This window comes from Mastacembelus armatus, chromosome 16 (genome assembly GCF_900324485.2).
Source record: "Mastacembelus armatus chromosome 16, fMasArm1.2, whole genome shotgun sequence".
Taxonomy (NCBI): domain Eukaryota; kingdom Metazoa; phylum Chordata; class Actinopteri; order Synbranchiformes; family Mastacembelidae; genus Mastacembelus; species Mastacembelus armatus.
Window position 1 is genome coordinate 20,954,169 of NC_046648.1, and position 19,923 is coordinate 20,974,091.

Consider the following 19,923-nt stretch of genomic DNA (forward strand, 5'->3'; position numbering starts at 1 on the left):
ATAAGTTCAGTCTGAATGTGTGAAATATTTAAACATGCCTTGTAAAGGATAGAACATATAAATCGCTGAATCACTGAAAATATTTGATCTTATTTGATCCACAGTTTTTATTGAGACTATGCTTCATTCAGTGTTTCCTTGTTGACTCAAATTTGTGATCACTTGTTTGTCTGCACCTTATGGAACTGCTGTATTGGACCCTATTATAGTTCAATGTTCTTATAATTTGTGTCACTGTATTTACATGGAGGAGCAGGATTGTTACAGTTGACTGTAACTTTCTCTAAAATAAATAAACACAAAGCCCAGTGTCAAACAAGTTGAACGTCTAAAACTAATTTTATTTGTGAAAGTTGAAAATTAGACTTTAACCTACACGGTTTGGTCAAATCAATGTAATGACTGAATCAAAATTACATGAGGCACGAATAAATAAATGACCTGCTCTCTGTGGGATCAAACATGCAGCATGACCGGGAGTATCATGAGACTGTTCTTAGGCACATTGGTGTTTTGAGCTAAATACTAACATCAGCATGCTACCATGCCCACAGTGATAATGCTAACATGCTGAGAAGGTTTACCGTTCACAATGCCCCCCACATCCTTAGGCACATTTAAATGTTTAACCTGAAGATGGTGCTAGTTGACAAGGTAAGGAATCACTAAACTTATAACTCATCATTTTGGGAACTTATTGTAACAATCAATCCAACAAATACCAATATAAAACATATTAAACACCTTCACACCTCTTGACAAGCATGAGCTAATTTCTCCAGGAGCCATGTATTTCAGTTCAGTAACAACACACTCAGGAGGTGAGTTGTTTTTATGTGAGCCACTTCTCTATGCAGCTCATGAACACCGAGTAGTTGGAGTGCCATTTCGTGTGCTCCACTCCAGACTGAACACACACCGACACTTTGCCACGGTCGTCCAGCGTCTTCAGCCCAAACGTATCGTTCTTGTAATACTTTCAAAGAGAGAGGAGAAGAGAAGGACAGGTCACAAACAGCAGGAGAGAGAGATGTGTACCAGTTAACAAATAAAAAGTTTCCAGTCAATACAGAAATTATCAGATTTGTTTGACCAAGCTACTTACCTCCTGGTTCCTCATTTCTACAACATTTTCGTTGCTGTCATAAAATCCAAAGTGACTGTGTAGAAAAGAGGAAACAGTCAGTTCAGGTAAAGAGCTCGAAACCTCTGCTATTTTCAGTTCTGGCAGTAGGCTAACTACTTCTGTTATTTTGCACATGTGTCTTTTAATAAGTCAAGTGTAGAACTTCTACGTCTCAAAATCCAGTTTTTCAAATTAAAAAAATGTTATTTTTTATCGGGCTATTCTCCTAGAAACTAAGTTAAGTAAAGGACAGAGACAAATACAATTAGTGCTATTATTGCTGCCATTGTTAAAGAAAATTAAACAGGAGAAAAGGCTTTTTATATCTATGTCTAAATAATTAGGTTCATGTATCACAATCACACTAAATGCAAGTGATTCAATAATGTACGGATTATAGAGCTATAATGACAGTGAAACCTGGACTGCCATGGTGTGATGACGCCATCATCTGGGCCTCCAATCAACACCAGATTCTTGATGCGTAGGAAGTTTTCCCTCCATGCTAAGCAAGTGAAATGGAAAAATATTTTTTAAAATAATGCACATTTCAACATCCACAGTAAAAACAGATCATGACCTTAATTTGTTCCACCTTTCATTTGGTTGTGAGGTATGTCACCATTTAGCAATGTCAGAAAGCTGTTGCCTTGCAGGTACCGAGACCTATGGTGAGGATCTGAGAGGAAAACATAAACAAATATCTTGTACTATCTTGTAAAAATAAATATCTTGTATTGCTTGTAATGTCTTGTTCCCTTAATATGGATTACAGGACTTTATACATATATATATATATATATATATATATATATATACAGAGAGAGAGAGAGACAGATAGATATAGATATTTATATTTCTATATATATTTTCAAACTATTGAAATGAAAACCCATGCTCTCATTCTCACCGTTCCAGTAGTCGCAAACAGACACTTTCTGTCCACATTTATTGTAGCAGATTTTATATGCTAGCGTCTTCAAGCAGCCAGGGACGTGGCCTGTGTCTGTGGACAAATATAATGTTTGTTGTACAAATTAGGATTTGTTACGAATCAGTGGTGTTTGATATTTTAAAAAGTTCTGAGAGCCCTAAAATGACATCATCATTCAGCGGAGTATGAGGGATAGCTACACGTGCTTTTTAAACGTCTAATAAAGATTCCTGACCTCCATACTGCCCAGCCAGCGGAGAGGACAGAGAAATGAAGGTGTTCACAGTGTGGTTTGGGGTCGTGGAAAGAAGTGCTCTGCAAATTAGACCACCTTAGAAAAAACAGGGAGAACAACTAAGTTACAAGAGCGTTTATACAATCCAATGACAGTATATGATCTCATGCAGTGAACCTTGTTTTATTGCTCTAGGGTCTAGTCTATCTTAAGGGAGTGTTAAGGGTATAGAATATAGGACTTTGTGGTTACCAATTGCATTTGCTACATCAAATGACAGTTTCTAAGAAAAAAGCAGCTCTGTGAGGTTGTGCTTAGCAGTGCTATCTCACACCTGTTTCCTAGTGCTAAATGCTTATTTCCGCTAACATTTTCACTTCAGTGTTCAGAAGTTGTAATGTTTGCAGTATTCACTATTTTGTGAGTATGCTAATTTTTAATAAAGTACAACTGGAGGTAACAGGTACTGTTCTTCTGTATTAAATATTTACATTGTACTCTGCAGCTATGTTTCACACTCTTACTACCCAAACAAACTTTGACTGTTGACATGTAAATGCTAAAGAATGGCCGTAGCTGCCATGTGCTAGGACCTTGTGAATAGCACAGAATGTGGACGCCATCGGGAGACTGCTGCATGATGGACTGGATAGCTATCCTAAAACCTTTGACCTGGACCCACAGTGGCTTCAGACTGAATATGTAGGGGTACAAGTCAATCACCGTCACCGCAGTGCCTGGATGCACCTGGAAATAAAAATAAAAATATTTTTTGAAAAAGGGAATAGTAGTTTGTTTTTTTTTTTTTGCACCGAAACAGAGAAAATAGAACAGAAAACAGAAATATTCACTCTGAACCTGCTTCCTGGTTTTCACTTTACTTGAAATATTAATATAATTTTTAATTCATCAAAATTAAATGGGAAGTGTGACTGCTCACACAGTTTAATATATCAATATTAAACCTCACTGGTGAGTAAAATATGAAAACCAGGTTTATAAAGCAAAAGCAAAAACAAGCAGAGCAAACTTGAAATGTCTGTTCTAAATGACTGTAACACATTTTTGAAGCCAGAACCCCCTATTTAAAAGCAATATTTTAACATTTACCAAATATTGCATAACATACTTTATCTATATGTTAGCTTTAGAGATAGCCTACCTTTGTTATGTAATTAGACAGATTAGCTAACTCCTTAGGCCCATCAAAAAGGCCATGCACGATGATGACAGGCTTGTACCTGCCGACAGAAACCCCTGGGGGCCATAGCAGCAGCAATGGCACCACCAGCAGCAGCACCACCAGCAGCAGCAGCAGGAGTAATCTTTGGGTGTTCATCTCTCGCAGGTCCGCGGTGAGATCTCTGACTGACCATAATACAGACTTAGGAGAAGATACTGGCGAAGTTTTTGGCCTGGTCCTAAAGATGAGGAGCATGATGCTGATGAGCAATGAGCTCTTCAGCTTTTTGTGTGCAGACTGGGAGTCCTAAGAATTCACAGTTCACTTCCTTCCTCACCACTTCTGCTATTGTAGGGTATCAACTGGCATCTTTTTTTGTTTTACTTGTTTTATTCAGTCATTTTGAAACTGTACCTGGTGGCTTTGTAGTTATCAGACAGTACTCTGAATTGAAATCAGAAAAATGCACCCTGTTTCTCTGGAATTGTCCCTGTAAACAGGAACAAGGAATAATATTCCATTTCAAATCTAGATGGTGTTACGCAAAAGTGTCAATATTTGGGACCTGCATATACAGACACTGATAGACTGGTATATAACAGTTGGATATAGATGCTCATACGTTTGGAAATATGTTTACTTTTGTCATTCTTACAGAATGAATGGTATTGTCTCAAATTGATTTATTAATGGGCAGCATGGTGGCTGAGTGATTAGCCCTGTTGCCTCGCAGCAAGAAGGTTGTGGGTTCGCAACCCAGCTTTTCTGTGTGAAGTTTGCATGTTGCTTGTGTGGGTTTACTCCAGGTACTCTGGTTTCCTCCCACAGTCCAAAAACATGCATGTTAGGTTGACTGGTGACTCTAAATTGCCCATAGGAGTGAGTGTGGTTGTTTGTCTTTGTGTGTCTACATGTGGCCCTGTGATGGACTGTCCGGGGTGTACCCCTGCCTTCCACCCGAAAGAGAGCTGGGATAGGCTCCAGCAAATCCCTGGACCCTGGTTAGGAATAAGTGGGTATAGAAAATGGATGGATGGATGACCTATTAATAATTACATCAAAGCATAAAGGTACAACCTAGAAATTTAATATTACAAGTCTGTGAAGTTTTGTACTTTGCAGAAGACATTAACCAAATAGTCAAAACTAGGGAAGCAGAGCCTGAGATACTCTCACTTTTACAATTCAGAAACAGAAACACCTCTGCTGTCACACCAGCCTGGTTTTTTTTTCTTATTTGTTTAAGGTTCTGACCCCTGCTATTTCAATGCAGTGGTATATTTATATGAATATGGGGGGGGGTGAATGTCCCTCATAAACAGTTTTTCATCTACCAGTGTAGATAGATAGATAGATAGATAGATAGATAGATAGATAGATAGATAGATAGATAGATAGATAGATAGATAGATAGATAGATAGAAGGTAAACAGAAAAGCTGCAGCTGAGTGGAGGATAGGACAATGTGGTCAGCCTGTTCTGTAGCAAAGTCAGTTGTTGTTCTACAGATGGCCTCAGGGGGCAGTGACCGCTGCAGCCTGTAAGGCAGCTCTGCTCTTCTTCGACGGCTTTGTGTGACGTGTTTCCGTTTTCAACTTTAGCGTGTGTTAAGCTAAATTAGCAAACGACGCATTTGTTGGTGTTTTACTGGGAAAATAAAGTCACAAATAAATAGTTTTACATGGCTATGGAGAGATGTATGTATTCGTCATATGTCCCTACAGGGAACTTGTGAACTGCAACTTAAGTTAACTAGGTTTGTGGCTGGAGTTAGCTGAGCTCGCTAACTCACAGCCTGATACGTATATAACAACAACGTTGTTTGAGCGTGTTAAAAAACGGTAAGTGAACTTTAATAATCTCAGAGATTGTTAAGTTAAGACAGTCAATCCTTCAGTACAGAGTTAGACAGGCGTTTGTCCCCTGCCCTACATGAAGATCTGGGGTCTGTGATGCTGAAGCAGCCTCTTATAACAGCATATTATAGACATATGTGTCTTTTATTTCTTTGCAGTACTGTCTAGGAATGCTACCGTCTGTTGAAGGACCACTTGTTCTTCTGGTCTCTGAAGACTGTTCATTGCAATTCAGGCTGTATGTTTGGGGATGTAGTGTCTCATCATATCTTACATAATCTATATTAAATTATTGCATAGTTTATGCCAAAGAGATACAGTGGGGAAATCTTTGTAAACTTATTGATGTACCCATCCATCCATCCGTTATCTGTACCCACTTAGTTCTAATTAGAGTGATGGGGATCTGATGGAGCCTATCCCAGCTCTCTTTGGGTGAAAGGCAGGGGTACACCCTGGACAGGTCACCAGTCCATCACAGGGCCACATATAGACAGATAACAACCACAGATGCTCACATTCTGGCTCACTATGGCCAATTTAGAGTCAGCGGGTCCTGACATACATGTTTTTGGACTGTGAGAGGAAACTGGAGTACGGAGAAAACCCCCAACATGCAAACTCCACACAGAAAGGCCTGTGTCCTGGCAGGTTTTGAACCAAGAACCTTGTTCTAACCATTCATCCACTGTGTTGACCCACTTACCTATGTATCAAAGTGATTAATAAATGCATGTCAGATAAATGAACTTTCTGTTGCTTTAAATAAGTCATTATTTCAGTACAATTAGCTGTGTAAGGTTACATTTTTTGAAAGGCAATATTAAAATAATGATCATTTTTAATGTTATAACTAGTAGTTTCCATATCTTCCTGGTCTTCATCTGCACCTGGATCACACATAACCATGTTCTCTGCTTCCTCAACAGGCACCATGGCCAGTCTAGAGCAGTGGGTGAATGACCGTCTCCATGATATCCTTGGGTTGAGTGACAGATATGTGTCTCAATTCATGATTGGCACTGCACGGAAAGCATCGAGTCCTCAGGACTTTGTGACTCGTCTGGAGCAGACGGGCACCATTGACATTGACCAGAGTGTGATTGCCTTTGCTCAGGAGCTGTTTGACAAGGTGCCTTTGTAAAATTGCAAGAACTTTCCATAATCTGCCAGAACTTTACATTCCTCAAGCAGTGCAATAGCTGCTTTCATGTTCAGCCTGGGAATGAAACCTAACAATCTTTTATCACTGCCTGTAGGTTCCTCGCAAGCAGGTTGTTGAAAAACCATCCCGGGCAATGGAACGACAAGCCATTGAAATGGAGAGGAAGAATCGGACATACACGTTACTGGAGGACAGCGACAGTGATGGGGAGGTTGTGAAGGAGAAACAGAAAAAGAAAAGCAAAGATAAGGACAGAGGAAACAAGAGGAAGCACATCAGACAGAAGAAAGAGAGTGAGTCATCTAGTGAGGATGAAGTACCTAAGAGGTAATTCTGCTTTATTATCCTTGTTTGGTTTTTACTTATTCTTGGTTGTTTGTTTTATATTGTTCCATACAATCTCATATCTTTGCGTAATGTGTTTATACTAGAGCAGGACAGGCTGTTTCAACTGTAGCTTCACATACTTTATTCCAGTTTTTGCTGGGGGACTGGTTGTCGTTACATGGCATTTAATAATCACTGTGCATTAATTGCCCATGTATTTGGGCAATAGCACTAAAAAGCACTGAAACCTTCACAGTAAAATGTATATACTGAACAAGAAAACACAATGAGCGGTGACTTTTTTTAAACAAACAGTCGCAGAAAAAAGTAGTTATCTCTATGGGTTTGCTAAATTACCAGACCTGTTAACATGTTCAGTACTGATATCTTAAAACACATCTAGTCCTTGAAGCTTGTAAATATTTATCATCAAAAAAGCTCTCAAACTTAAACTAAAGTTAACATTTATTCTGCTTTTTTTGTGTCAGGGGTAATCTCAGCCAGTCTCTCAAGAAAGAAGAAGAAGAGGAAGAGTGGGAAAAGGAAGAGAGAGAGCGATTGCAGGACATTGAAGAGAGAGATGCATTTGCAGAGCGAGTGAGGCAGAAGGACAAAGACAAAACACGCAACATTGCAGAGAGGACTGACAAAAAGGTGGGGAGGCAAGGAAATTACAGTGCATGCATGTATTTTTTGACAATGACGCATTTTGGTAAGCAGGCAAACAGCTTCACCTTCGGTTTACCTTTCTCCAGGCTTACGAGGAAGCTCAAAAGAGGCTGAAAATGGCTGAAGATGATCAGAAGAATATGGTGGGTGTGTTTTAATACCATACCCACAGGTATTACTATATGTCGTTTTTGTGAATAAAGGTATTTTAGAGCAGCTTAGATTTCTAAGTGTGTAATACATTTTCTGATCCTTTGACCCGTCTGTCTCTCTCTAGTTGCCGGAGTTGAGGAAACGCTCTCGATGGGATTATCTAAAGAAGAGAGAAGCAGAGAAGTTGGAGGACCTGGAGGAAGAGATTAAAGACGATGAGTACCTTTTCACTACAGACGAACTGACTGATAGGGAGAAGAAGGAGCTGGAATACAAACGCACCCTTCGGGACCTGGCTAAAGATTACAAACAGGCTGGTGCCAAGGAACAGGAGGAGAGGAAGAACCGATACTATATGCCGGAAGAGAAGAGAAGCAAGGTAGGAATGAGGGATGTCACATACCGACACAGTGGGCAGAAATGGTTACCTACTATATTGTACACAGGTCCAAACCCTTTATCTACTTTTTCCTGATGGTCAGGAGGTGCCCCAAAAGGACCTGGAGCTTGAGGAAACTCCCATGGAACTTGGAGGAGAGCAAGGCCGATGGGAGGAGGAGAGGCTGAAGACGGCCTCCCTCAGCTTTGGGGCCAAGAAGGAGCGAGAGCAAGGGATGAAGCAGGAGCAGGAGAAGTACCAGCTAATCCTGGAGGAGGATGAGATGATTGATTTTGTCAGCAGTGCTATAACAATGAAGGGAACTCTGTCAGAAAAGGTGGGCTCCACTGGATTCTTTTTATTTGTGTCTTGTTTTTCATTTTGCTTTCCCAGTGATGAAAACTGATGGTATCACTGCCCAGGCTTATAAATACCTCATGTGAGGTTACTTGTGAGGTTGTTTGGTGTTAGAAAGAAATGATCTTGTTAGACCTCTGTAGCCTGCTCCTCGTGTCTTCTAAAGGGATGATGCTCAAGGATGAATTATCTGGGACTAGCATAACACACCCAAGTCTTTGATTGAACTATGGAGTTAGTTTCATTGTGAGTAATGTAGGTACAAGGTTTTGACAAGGAAGAAGAATGAGTGGGAAATAAATATATCTGGTATTGCTGCATTGATTTTAAGTATTATTAAGACCTGTCCATCATGAATCAAACTGTTTTATATGTTATAATACTACGTTAGTGTAGTACTCTCTTAAGTTCACTGGAGACTCAAATTGCCTGTTGTGATGTAGTCCATATATTAGTGATACGTATATTAACCCTAAAAATGGGAGTGTCGCATATTTTTGTATGGTAGTTCCTAATAGATTAGATAGAAATAACATGGCTCTGGTTCCATAGATCAAGCAGATCTGCTGTGTGCAAGGTTAATGTCTGTATATTCTGTCAACATGACCTAGAGCAAGATAAAAACTCTTTCTCATCTTGCATATCTGTAGAAAATATAATTTATCTTAAGTGACCTTTTCTTCTGACCTTTTTGTGCTTAGGAAAAGGAGGCTCCAGCTCTGTCACAGGCAGAGCTAAAGAAACAATCAATGCAGGAGGTCCGACGCAGCCTGCCCATCTTCCCCTACAGAGAGGACCTGCTAGCTGCCATCCATGAGCACCAGATACTGGTCATTGAAGGAGAGACAGGCTCTGGAAAGACCACCCAGATCCCACAGTACCTGCTGGAAGATGTATGTACAAAATCTAACAAAAGTATCATAGGAAGTACACATAATGAAAGTCCACTGATAAGGCAACAGAATTTTCTGAAAAGAAAACTTGTTTAAACAAATCAACATTTCTTGAAATGTTGTGGAAATTAATGAAGCCCAGCTGAACCTTAAATAGGCACTCTTTTTCTGAACATACTGTGCTTCATCCTTGGGTGATTTTGATAATCAGGTGACATAAAGTTACATTTACAAACAGTTAAAATTTACAAAAGTTAAATTTACACCCATATCACAGCATGTGGATTTGAGTCACATGCTATTTGAGTCACAACACACTCTGTTACGGGCTTCATTACTTTCTTGCTCAACCTCTCTAGTTAATACAATGCACATCGTTTCTGTGACCCGTACAAAACCTGAAGCCTAAAAATGACTAGCTGTGGTTTTAAAGGGGTTATGTGTAGAACTGCTTCCTGTCCAGGGACACGAAATGCTGGCTGATGTTGAGACAGTAACAAAGAAATTACAGTACCCAACCAAGAAGTAGTCCTGTTCTAACACTTTTATGCTTCCCTTTTCTTTTTTGGCATGTGTTGACAGAGCCAAGTTAATCAGTTTGTATGAATAATGTGTACAAGAACATAACACTAGTGATAACTGGATAAACTGAATCTATCCTTTGACCTGGTGTTCCTCTCTCAGGGCTACACCAAAGGAGGCATGAAGATTGGATGTACACAGCCTCGCAGAGTGGCAGCCATGTCAGTGGCAGCCAGGGTAGCTCAAGAAATGAGTGTCAAACTTGGTAATGAGGTGAGCTGGACAGAGTATTCTGCTGATCCCAATTCATTTTCATCCTAATATGAATGTGTAACAACAGCAACAACTATCCTAAATCTTTGTCATTCATTTCATTCATCCCTCATCCAGGTGGGTTACAGTATACGTTTTGAGGACTGCACTTCAGAGAGAACCGTGCTCAAGTACATGACAGACGGCATGTTGCTTCGAGAGTTTCTCACTGAGCCGGACCTGGCCAGCTACAGGTAGTAAAAAGAAGGGAATAACTGAGCAGACACTGTATGGATTGACATAATTTGGTCGCCACCAAGAACTTTTTGAATATGACTGAATTTCTCCAAGATCAGTTGTTGTTTGATTATCTGAACGATCAGAAGCATCTGGCATGCACAAAACTTTGGTCTGTTTTAGGAGCTCTACAATCTGACTTCCCTCATGGCTGCTGTCAAAATATTTACAAAACAGACTGACCACATTGTCTTATCTTCTAGTCATCTTTAGCTCCAGTTTTTATTTATTTATTTTCTTTATTTTATCTAGTGGTTCACCTGATACAATCTGAGCACAAAGGTTGCAGTTTCTGGCCTTGCAGAAACATGTGGTGTGAGTTAACATACAAGAATAGTAAAAACGTGTGTTGTGTCCACTCAGCATCAACTGTTCAGAAAAAGAACATTACTATGCTGTTAATCCACAGGTATAAAATATTTCTGGTTATAGTTTTGTTTGAGCGTTCATTTTGTGATGACAATGTATTATGTTTTCTTGACAATTTGTGTTTTCCTGTTGTTCTTCTATATTTGTTTTCTTTTTGATCAAATCCTTCATCATACTGTTCAGTCGTTTTTGGCAGGTGTCTTTTGAAGCATTAGGCCCTGTATTTGTTTTATTAACACTTCTTCATCTGCCCGAGAAACCTCATGTCATCTCTTGCCCAGTACCATCCCACAGTTCCTGATGAGCCTGTCTCTTATACTCAATATCCACTTTCCTCATGCGTTCCTCCTCTATCTCTCACCAGTGTGGTCATCATAGATGAGGCCCATGAGCGAACTCTGCACACAGACATCCTGTTTGGTCTGATTAAGGACATCGCCAGATTCAGACCAGACCTGAAGGTGCTGGTGGCCAGTGCCACTCTGGACACAGAACGTTTTTCCTGCTTCTTTGACGAGGCGCCTGTCTTCCGGATCCCGGGCAGGAGGTTTCCTGTTGATATCTATTATACCAAAGTATGAACTATGTTTTATTTTTGAATGTTTCATACAGTACATTTTTAAATAAGTGAGTGTGCATCACCAAAAGTATATTATTTGGGAGTAAATTAGACTAGACTTTGAAGAATATTTTGAAGAAAAAGCCCAAAAGTCCCAGTATTGTGTTATTGTAAGCATCTGTATATTGTGTTGTTCAGGCTCCCGAGGCAGACTACCTGGAGGCATGTGTGGTGTCAGTCCTCCAGATCCACATCACCCAGTCACCAGGAGACATTTTGGTTTTCCTCACTGGTCAGGTATTGTTATAAATCGAGAGCTAGATTCTTTGGGACTTTTGTCAAGTGATTTTAATCAGCATTCAGTTGTAATCGGAGATTGTTGGTCTCCTCCTTTTCGGTGTAAAATTTGGATGGATTTTAGACTGCCTCACAAATTCTCACCTCACAAATTCTTATCCTGCATCGACAGATAACTATCCTTATCAGTGGTTTTGGTCTTTACCCGGTTTGTCTGTGGGTCTGGTAGGAGGAGATCGAAGCGTGTTGTGAGATGCTCCAGGAGAGATGCAGACGGCTTGGATCTAAAATCGCAGAGCTGGTGGTCCTTCCCATCTATGCCAACCTGCCTTCTGACATGCAGGCAAAAATCTTCAGCCCTACTCCTCCTGGGGCCCGTAAGGTGAGATGATGAAGAACTTTTGTTTCCTTATACAATTACCCTGGATGAAGTAGGTCACAGTAGTAATAAAATTTCAACTTGGCAGACACTAAATGACAACAGGTGTATTTCTTTAAAAGAGATAAATGAAGATAATAGATGTACTATTTGTTTGCTGTATCAGTCGAGTAGTACGTGAGAACCTTTTTATATTTGCCCAGATTAAGTGTCTATGCTATTATTCACCATTAGAGGCTGCTGTAGTACAGTGACATTTGGTAGAAGTACTTAGTATCCTGAAAGAAAAATCCCTCCCTCTTTGTACAACAGGTAAATTTAGTCTTCATTCTACTTGTGTGTGCGGCACTTACTCAACTTGTGTCTTGCACTGTATGTGTGCTCTATCAATCCAAGGTGGTGGTGGCTACCAATATAGCAGAGACCTCACTGACCATAGATGGCATCATCTACGTCATTGACCCAGGCTTCTGCAAACAGAAGAGTTACAATGCCCGCACTGGCATGGAGTCACTCATTGTCACGCCCTGCTCACGGGTAAATGCTCACGGTTTCTTAATGATTACCAAGCAGAACCTCTGTATTGAAGCAAACTGATGGGGCACGCTACATGATATCACATTGTGTTGACATTAGGTTCCTTTCTTATTTGTTCTGTTTCCAGTTTTGTCTTAACCTTTATTTGTTATTGGCAGATATAGTAAATATAGTAATTAAAAGCTGTGGTTCTGTTCATGATCAAAAGGTTTCTGAAATTACATGGTTATAAACACAGTTATTGTGTTTATCATTGAAACATGACGAGCTCATCCCAGAGCAGTGCGTAAATGTCTCACAGATGGAAGTCTACTATTCTTTTGCTGAAATGTCAGTGAGAGGTGATCAGATAGGGCACATGTCAATTAACACAATGCAATACATTCATAATTATACTATTGTATATAGGCAGTTAAAAAACAAGGTCTGTGTCTTTTTACTGGTACAGAAGATGGGGTGGCTGTTATTGTTGAACTGAGTGTGTATTGTTAATCTCTGTGTTGGTTTCTAAACATTTGTGTGTTTCTGCTTTGCCCTCAGGCTTCAGCCAACCAGAGAGCAGGCCGTGCAGGTAGAGTGGCTGCTGGGAAATGTTTCAGGCTTTACACAGCCTGGGCCTTTAAACATGAGATGGAGGAAACAACTGTGCCTGAGATTCAGAGAACCAACTTGGGAAATGTAGTCCTGCTGCTAAAGAGTCTAGGTGATATTACAATGAAGATGAAATGATGTTTAAAATGATGTCAGTCCATGCACTTATTTCACATATTCAAGCTGTGGACTAACTTTTTTTCTTGCAGGCATCAACGACCTTATTCACTTTGACTTCATGGACCCACCTCCTCATGAGACTTTGGTCTTGGCGCTGGAGCAGCTCTATGCCCTGGGAGCACTCAACCACCTGGGAGAGCTCACTAAGGTAGATATTATCAAACTTATAGTTGAAGTTGAAGCAGCTAAAATCTTTTTATAATGTATCAAATGACAATGTGAAAATAATGTGAAAGGAACAACTTATAGTGATAAATCTGCAAAGAAGTTCCCCCTCAGTCAGCTCAATTCTGATTTAAAGAACTTTACAGTAGTTTTCTGCTCATTATTTAGTGTTAGTTAATCTGTCCCACAGCATTGAGAAGATAAGATTAGACTTCATTGATCCTGAGAGGAAAATTCAGGTAGTCTTGTAATGAAAATAATTATAGTCAGTAGTAAGAGTAGTCAGTAAGAGTCCAGCAATTAGCATTATCTTTATAATTACTGCTGCGGTTCCCTTTCACCACTCTCATCATGTCATTTTACTCTACAACAATCATCAGACAAATGTCTGAAAACACTGTGCACTACCTGCTCACCATTAAACAGCAGGCAGGCAGAGTTGGAGACCTACTCATGAACATAGTGGAACATGAAGTAACTAAAAAATCTGTTATTTATTTCATGACCTATTTTGGTATATTAGGGTTTTTTTTTTTTATTGTTTGTTTGTTAAATAATGAGTGAACTAGCTAGAGCAGCAGTATTAACACCTTTCTTGTATTTTACACTTTACAACTTGAGGTTTTAGATTCCAGGTGTCTCTTGATATCTTAGAATAATAAATTACTACTGAATGGTGATTTTATTACACACATTTTTAACAAAAAGTAAACTCTCAACCCTCATAAAATCTGGAAACAGTCAGTGTTAATCATTCACGACCACAATGTTATTCCGCAGTTTTTCACATTGTTCACTTTAATCATAAACAAAAAGTAAATAGTTCTTCATTTTGATGTAATCTGAATACACCTCCACTCTGCATATTTGCACTGCCCATTGTATCAACGAGAAGTTTTGGTGTTCCTCATGGGATCCAGCACTGTAGAGCCACTAACTTCCTTGATTCAAAATGATGATATGAATGGGAGAGATGACTCACTGTATTTAATACTGAGAGTTTTTTTTACAACCCTGGTCTTTTTAACCAGTACGTGTCAAGGATATCAGGATGTTCTAGAGAGGGTTCTGATTATTATTTACTAAGCTGACGGAACAGACGAATCCAGAGTGTAACCGCCTGGTATCGATTCGTGTTTACGCTCGTGCCCGATCCCTCTGTCTTTTCTTTGCTTCCTCCAACAAAACCCTCTTTAGTTTCATGGCATTGGTTTTGAGAATTTTGTGTTAGATCATTTCATCTTATAGTTAGCTGTTGGCTAACTCCACCCAGGCAACGAGTAAAACATGTGATGTATGCTGTAAAGCAGGTCGCACTCTTCCGGCAGCAGATGGGGTTGGGGCTGAGTGATCATACCCGATCACAAAAGTCGCATAGTGCTGTTGCAGCTGATGCGAGCCCACTTGTGCTGCAGTGGCAGATAAGAGTTGTTCTACCAAATAATTTTAGAGACATTATTTTAAGGTCGAAAAACTAACCGTGTTGCTTTAAATGAATGAACTGCTTTGTTTTGTTTTGTATTCAGCTGGGTCGCAGGATGGCTGAGCTACCAGTGGACCCTATGCTGAGCAAGATGATCCTGGCCTCAGAGCAGTACGTCTCCAGGCTGATACATACTCCTCAGTTTTGAGCTAGTATAGTGCTTCTTTAACCTAAGACAGGCCATCCTTGGAAGAATAATGTGATGATGTGCAAAGAATGTGATAGTTTTTATTTTTACTGATCTTTGTCTGTCATATTTTGTTTAATGCTTCAGATCGTCTAGAATTCTTTGAAAAAGAGACTTTCAAACAGGCAATGAATTTATGAATGCATGGGTTCAAAGAGAAAAGCATGAGTACTGTTGCTTTTTTTGCATTGTCTTTATAACATTTTATTCCATTTTGCCTTCTTCGCCTCTCTACAGGTACAAGTGTTCAGAGGAAGTGTTGACAATAGCAGCCATGTTGTCAGTGAATAATTCTATTTTCTACCGGCCCAAAGACAAGGTGGTGCACGCTGACAATGCAAGGATGAACTTTGTGGTGCCAGGTGGAGACCACCTGGTGCTGCTCAACGTTTACACACAGGTATTGCCACAGCTGGATAACAGCAGTTAGTGCTGAAGATACTTTATGTTCAAAATACCTGCTGGGCTGATGCAGTCCAGTCCAGTAATCCTGCAAGAAAATCTGTCTTCATAAAGGATATAATGTATTTGACAGAGAGGTGTTCTAGATTCTACATAAATCTTTGAGCCTGGTGTTTTGCTTTTTTTTTTTTTTTTAAAAAAGCCTCTGTGTATCTATTTACCTGCATGAGGAGGGCAGCATATTAGAATTGAATGAACACCTCTCTGACACAGTCTCTATACAGAATTTAGCACAGTCAGGCAGAATTCATTTCTTGAGTTATCCCCAACAGGGTGCATTACAGTTGATATGTGTCTGACCCTCTGGCATGGAAAACGAAAACCCACTTAAATTGTCAGGTTTCTGTGATCTGCTATGCAAATATTTGTTGAATGCACAGTCGGAAAGAAGTTTCCATGACATGTATCTGTTTGTGGGCTAGTTTAAACCTGCTCAGCAGGAATCAACTACATTTATTTCTTTGTAACCTGTTACTAAACATTATTGCTTAGAGAAGAGACCATGAAACAGCAGTCAAGCCTTATACTGTGACAATTTACATGACGTTAAACTCCATGGTCATCATAAGTTTGTGGCCATCATGCAAAGTGTGATTTTTGTTTACTTTTTTCCACCCAGACTGATATTTTCATTTTTGGCATAAAGAAATAAAGCATTAAAGAAAAGCCTGGAAAAAGTATGCACAAGTTTCTGAAGCAGAAATATGTTTTTCTGCTTTCTTCCTCAGTGGTTGGAGAGTGGTTACTCCACACAATGGTGCTATGAGAATTTCATCCAGTTCCGGTCCATGAGAAGAGCCCGGGACGTCAGGGACCAGCTGGAGGGTCTTATGGATCGCATTGAGGTGGAGGTGGTCAGCTCCCAGGGAGATAGTGTCCCCATTCGCAAGGTCAGTGCCACTGAGAAAGTAATCCAGAATTTCTTGACAAAAGCAGACCATCTCAAATTTGATTCCTGACCTTAAAAAAGAGAAAACATATTTAGTTTGTGGCTGTTAGTGGCTCGGTGTAAACAGCTGCTCTTTTGTTGAGTCACATCTGATGAATACATGTTATTGTTTTGGTTTTTTTTTCGATGCAGGAAGAGGTAAATTTGGCAGGGGAATGTATCAGTCAGTGAGTCATGGACTTCTGTCAGACATAAACATAAATTGTATTATACACAAAGAACTTTGTCTCCTTTCCCAGAACTGTGTCTCCTGTCCCATGCTCTAAAAATTGACACCCTAGGGTGCAGTAATTGTTTTTTTTAACCAGACAGTGTCCTTAATTAGGTTTTCACCAACAGATAATCTTTAACATCAGGAATAATTTTCACTGAGCATTATGAATATTGCTCTGTCGTCTGTTTTGAATAAAAGCTCAATCACTTGTGTCAAATAAAGGTCTGGTGTGTCCATGCAAAATATCCCAGTTAAAGATTTTTCCTATGAGACACTGTTGTGTTATCATGACAAATGTGTTCTAATGATGCTGTCAAAGTAAGAAGAGAGCTGGGAAATTATAGCAGCAGTAACAACAATGAAATTCAGAAATAACAGCACAGAAGACTTTTGTATTTGAAACACAAAATAGAAAAAAAACATACCTGTTTTTGATTTTTGTTACTTTTAAAACTTGTTTATGTAAATATTGAAACTTGACTTTGACAAGGTCGTGTCAACTTGGCATTTTTGTTTATTTAAGTTGGGTTTCATGTTTTAGCTTTCATTTCAGCCTCAGATGTGGCCCCTCTGTTTGCTCAAGAACACGTTAGGCAGGTGGATGCTTCCTTTTCGCAAGATATTGGGCAATACAAAAAGTATTTAGGTCAAACAATTAACCGTGTAAGAAAATGTACAGGTAAACAGCCTCTGTTCAGGTAAACCTGTACATCGTGACTGAACAGAGGCTGTGTCATCAGCCTGCTCATACCAGTCTGTGAGTGTTTTGTGAACACACCCCTGAACTACTTGAGATAAGCAAGGGCGTTTTGTTTTTAACTGGGTTACACCTATTCCTATTACCTGCTGCCTTTATGGATGTTAAATCCTGCAGCCAAATAGGTAAAAAAAAAAAAAATCACCTAACTTAATATGAATAAATGTTCAATAAATAGTTTATAGGTAATAACACTAGTAGACTTTAAAACAGTTTAAATTCAAAGGAAACTACTTAAGGTTTTGTTTATGTGTCTGTCTGGACACTTGATATTTTATTAGTTTTGGTGTTTTACTGTAAAGTAGCTTCAGTGCTTTGTGTTTTCTTGTTGCCTGCTGCTTCATTAAGAGGAGCAGTATTTAATTTATTATTGTCAACGAAACACAAAATTCAATTTATAGTAGATTCTGAAATTTTCAAGGCTATCCATTTTCTGTTGCACCATATTATTATATGATCTATAAGATCAAATTTAACATTAAATTGCTGGACTAATATTATATGATAATATTCTGGTGTAGAGATGATTAAAAACTGAAATACTTCATTTTGATGTGTTTAGGATATTAACTAAAAAAGGAGGTAAGATGGACGATTGAAGTACTATTTACTTTGTCCTCCTCCCAGGCTGTGACTGCAGGGTATTTCTACCACACAGCACGACTGAGCAAAGGAGGCTACAAGACTGTGAAACACCAGCAGACAGTCTACATCCACCCCAACAGCTCTCTGTTTGAGGAGCAGCCCCGCTGGCTTATCTACCATGAGTTGGTCTTCACCACCAAGGAGTTCATGAGACAGGTCTGTCTGCTCAGGACGTGATACTATTTACTCTTCTTTAGTCCTCTAAACCTCTCAAATATTTGCAGTAATAGGTGATGAAGGGTAGTAGCAGTAGTCTGCTTTTCAGAGGCGTGTCTGGAAAACACTCAGTAAACACAGTTATAGCAAAATGACAGTCACACCTCTCACACAGTCTTGAAAGCCTCCACAGAATTAGTGCGTATAGGCATGAGACAGCATATTAATAAGGAAATGTGACACGGTTACACTACAATACTTAACTCTATCCCTTCCTGTATTGTCATCACATTGCGTTATCTCTCTCCCATATATACAGGTCATTGAGATAGAGAGCGGCTGGCTGCTTGAAGTGGCTCCTCATTACTACAAGAGCAAAGAGCTAGAGGACAGCAGCAACAAGAAAATGCCTCGCAAGCAGGGCAAAACAAAAGAGGAGCTGGGCTGAAGTGACAGCTACTACTCATGAGACAAATGGTGAAAAGTAAATGGGCACACTGCCCTTCTCTCTCAAGGAAGAGTAGAAGTGGCCAAATGACCAAAAGTTTGGTAAATGTATAAAAATAAAAAGGAACTGTGTGGTTGTCTGGTAACCGTTAGGTACATGGAAAATTACGTTTCTTGTCTTCACATGTGAAATTGTATTCTGCTGTGTGGCACTGTAGACAGTGTTCATGCAGTATCAGAATTCATCATAGGTTTTGAACCAAATTTGGCCACACACGTCTGAACACAAAAACATGAAACAGAGAAATGGGTCCAGTGAGAAGTAGTCTCAGCCTACTGACTGGTTTAATCATAAACCAGGCATATCAACTGGGCCACAAATTACCCTGCACTTGGATCTGAGTTCCCACATCAACAGCAGCAGTGTGGACTCACCCAGTTGGGTTTTTCAGCTCATTAATGAATATGAGACTGTTGGTCCTTTTTGCTTATCTTGTTTATTTTCATTTTTTAGGGCAATAAAATTTTACAACCAGTAATGCTTTTCTTCCATATTATTTGCTCAACAAAATATGTATGCTAGTTATTGTGCGGCTGACTAGTTAGCTGTGTTACATTAGTATTTACTAACTTTAAAAGATTTGACTTATTATTTCTGGTTTTAAGTGAAGAAGGAGTTTCACTGTTGTGAACCAGGCTATATTTAGACCCCTTACTTTAGTGGCTTCCTGCCCTGCTGGCTAAACTTGTAGGACAAAAGGACTGATGAGCAGGAAATAAAGTTTTCTTTTAAATATTTTTCTATTAAACCATTTACATACTCCCTGTGGATGTGGCATTTTTCTGTTGTCAAATTCACCCTCTAGAATTTAAAGAAGAATATTTTAATTAGTGGTGGCCTTCACATATCATGACTTGTTCTCGCAGCCTAGGTGTATTGTCATTTTCTAATAGCCGAGGTGAAAACAGTAATAATGACTGCAGTGAAGAAAGGTTGAGTCCTTGTTTGGGTGGCAAAGGCATGAAGTAAAAGTATGAGAGGTATGAGACGCTGGTACGGGCAGCATTAGCAGCACTGTGCCTGCCTTTTTACGCACTTATGTTTTCTCTTGATTTGTATCACACAGAGCAAGAAAATGTTTGTTTTTCTCTACCATATGGTTGTGCCCCGATTTCAGATCTGATATGTGGTAAGTAA

At 39.5% G+C, this 19,923-nt stretch overlaps 2 protein-coding genes across 3 annotated transcripts; one reads left to right on the plus strand and one right to left on the minus strand.

Moving 5' to 3' along the window:
* Positions 1 to 415: 415 nt before the first annotated feature.
* Positions 416 to 3,776, minus strand: LOC113136173 (lysosomal thioesterase PPT2-like). Its single transcript, XM_026316730.1, has 8 exons — positions 3,458 to 3,776; positions 2,889 to 3,042; positions 2,296 to 2,391; positions 2,037 to 2,132; positions 1,722 to 1,805; positions 1,547 to 1,631; positions 1,106 to 1,160; positions 416 to 976 (listed from the first exon to the last, which is right to left on the minus strand). Exons 1-8 carry the CDS (start codon positions 3,731 to 3,733, stop codon positions 833 to 835), a joined length of 990 nt encoding a protein of 329 aa, XP_026172515.1. The 5' UTR covers positions 3,734 to 3,776; the 3' UTR covers positions 416 to 832.
* Positions 3,777 to 5,062: 1,286 nt separating this feature from the next.
* dhx16 (DEAH (Asp-Glu-Ala-His) box polypeptide 16) lies at positions 5,063 to 19,264 on the plus strand. 2 transcript variants are annotated; one of them, XM_026316728.1, is made up of 21 exons: positions 5,063 to 5,319; positions 6,264 to 6,466; positions 6,594 to 6,826; positions 7,315 to 7,480; positions 7,582 to 7,638; positions 7,773 to 8,027; positions 8,131 to 8,364; positions 9,086 to 9,277; positions 9,962 to 10,072; positions 10,190 to 10,305; positions 11,082 to 11,292; positions 11,475 to 11,573; positions 11,803 to 11,955; positions 12,349 to 12,489; positions 13,030 to 13,192; positions 13,290 to 13,408; positions 14,952 to 15,019; positions 15,333 to 15,495; positions 16,286 to 16,447; positions 18,105 to 18,278; positions 18,598 to 19,264. In XM_026316728.1, exons 2-21 carry the CDS (start codon positions 6,269 to 6,271, stop codon positions 18,724 to 18,726), a joined length of 3,144 nt encoding a protein of 1,047 aa, XP_026172513.1. In that variant the 5' UTR covers positions 5,063 to 5,319; positions 6,264 to 6,268; the 3' UTR covers positions 18,727 to 19,264. The 2 variants fall into 2 exon arrangements, with proteins under 2 accessions (XP_026172513.1, XP_026172514.1); XM_026316729.2 differs by lacking the exons at positions 18,105 to 18,278; positions 18,598 to 19,264 and adding an exon at positions 16,639 to 16,692.
* The last annotated feature ends 659 nt before the right edge of the window (positions 19,265 to 19,923 follow it).

Coding starts and splice junctions, on each gene's coding strand:
- LOC113136173 (XM_026316730.1), bottom strand. CDS start 3,733: ATGCTCCTCATCTTTAGGACCAGGCCAAAAACTTCGCCAGTATCTTCT. Junction 2,392..2,888: donor CATTCTGTGCTATTCACAAG/GTCCTAGCACAT, acceptor GTTTTTTCTAAG/GTGGTCTAATTTGCAGAGCA. Junction 2,133..2,295: donor GCTGGCTGGGCAGTATGGAG/GTCAGGAATCTT, acceptor ATTTGTCCACAG/ACACAGGCCACGTCCCTGGC.
- dhx16 (XM_026316728.1), top strand. CDS start 6,269: ATGGCCAGTCTAGAGCAGTGGGTGAATGACCGTCTCCATGATATCCTT. Junction 10,073..10,189: donor GTGTCAAACTTGGTAATGAG/GTGAGCTGGACA, acceptor TCCCTCATCCAG/GTGGGTTACAGTATACGTTT. Junction 13,409..14,951: donor ACCTGGGAGAGCTCACTAAG/GTAGATATTATC, acceptor TTTTGTATTCAG/CTGGGTCGCAGGATGGCTGA.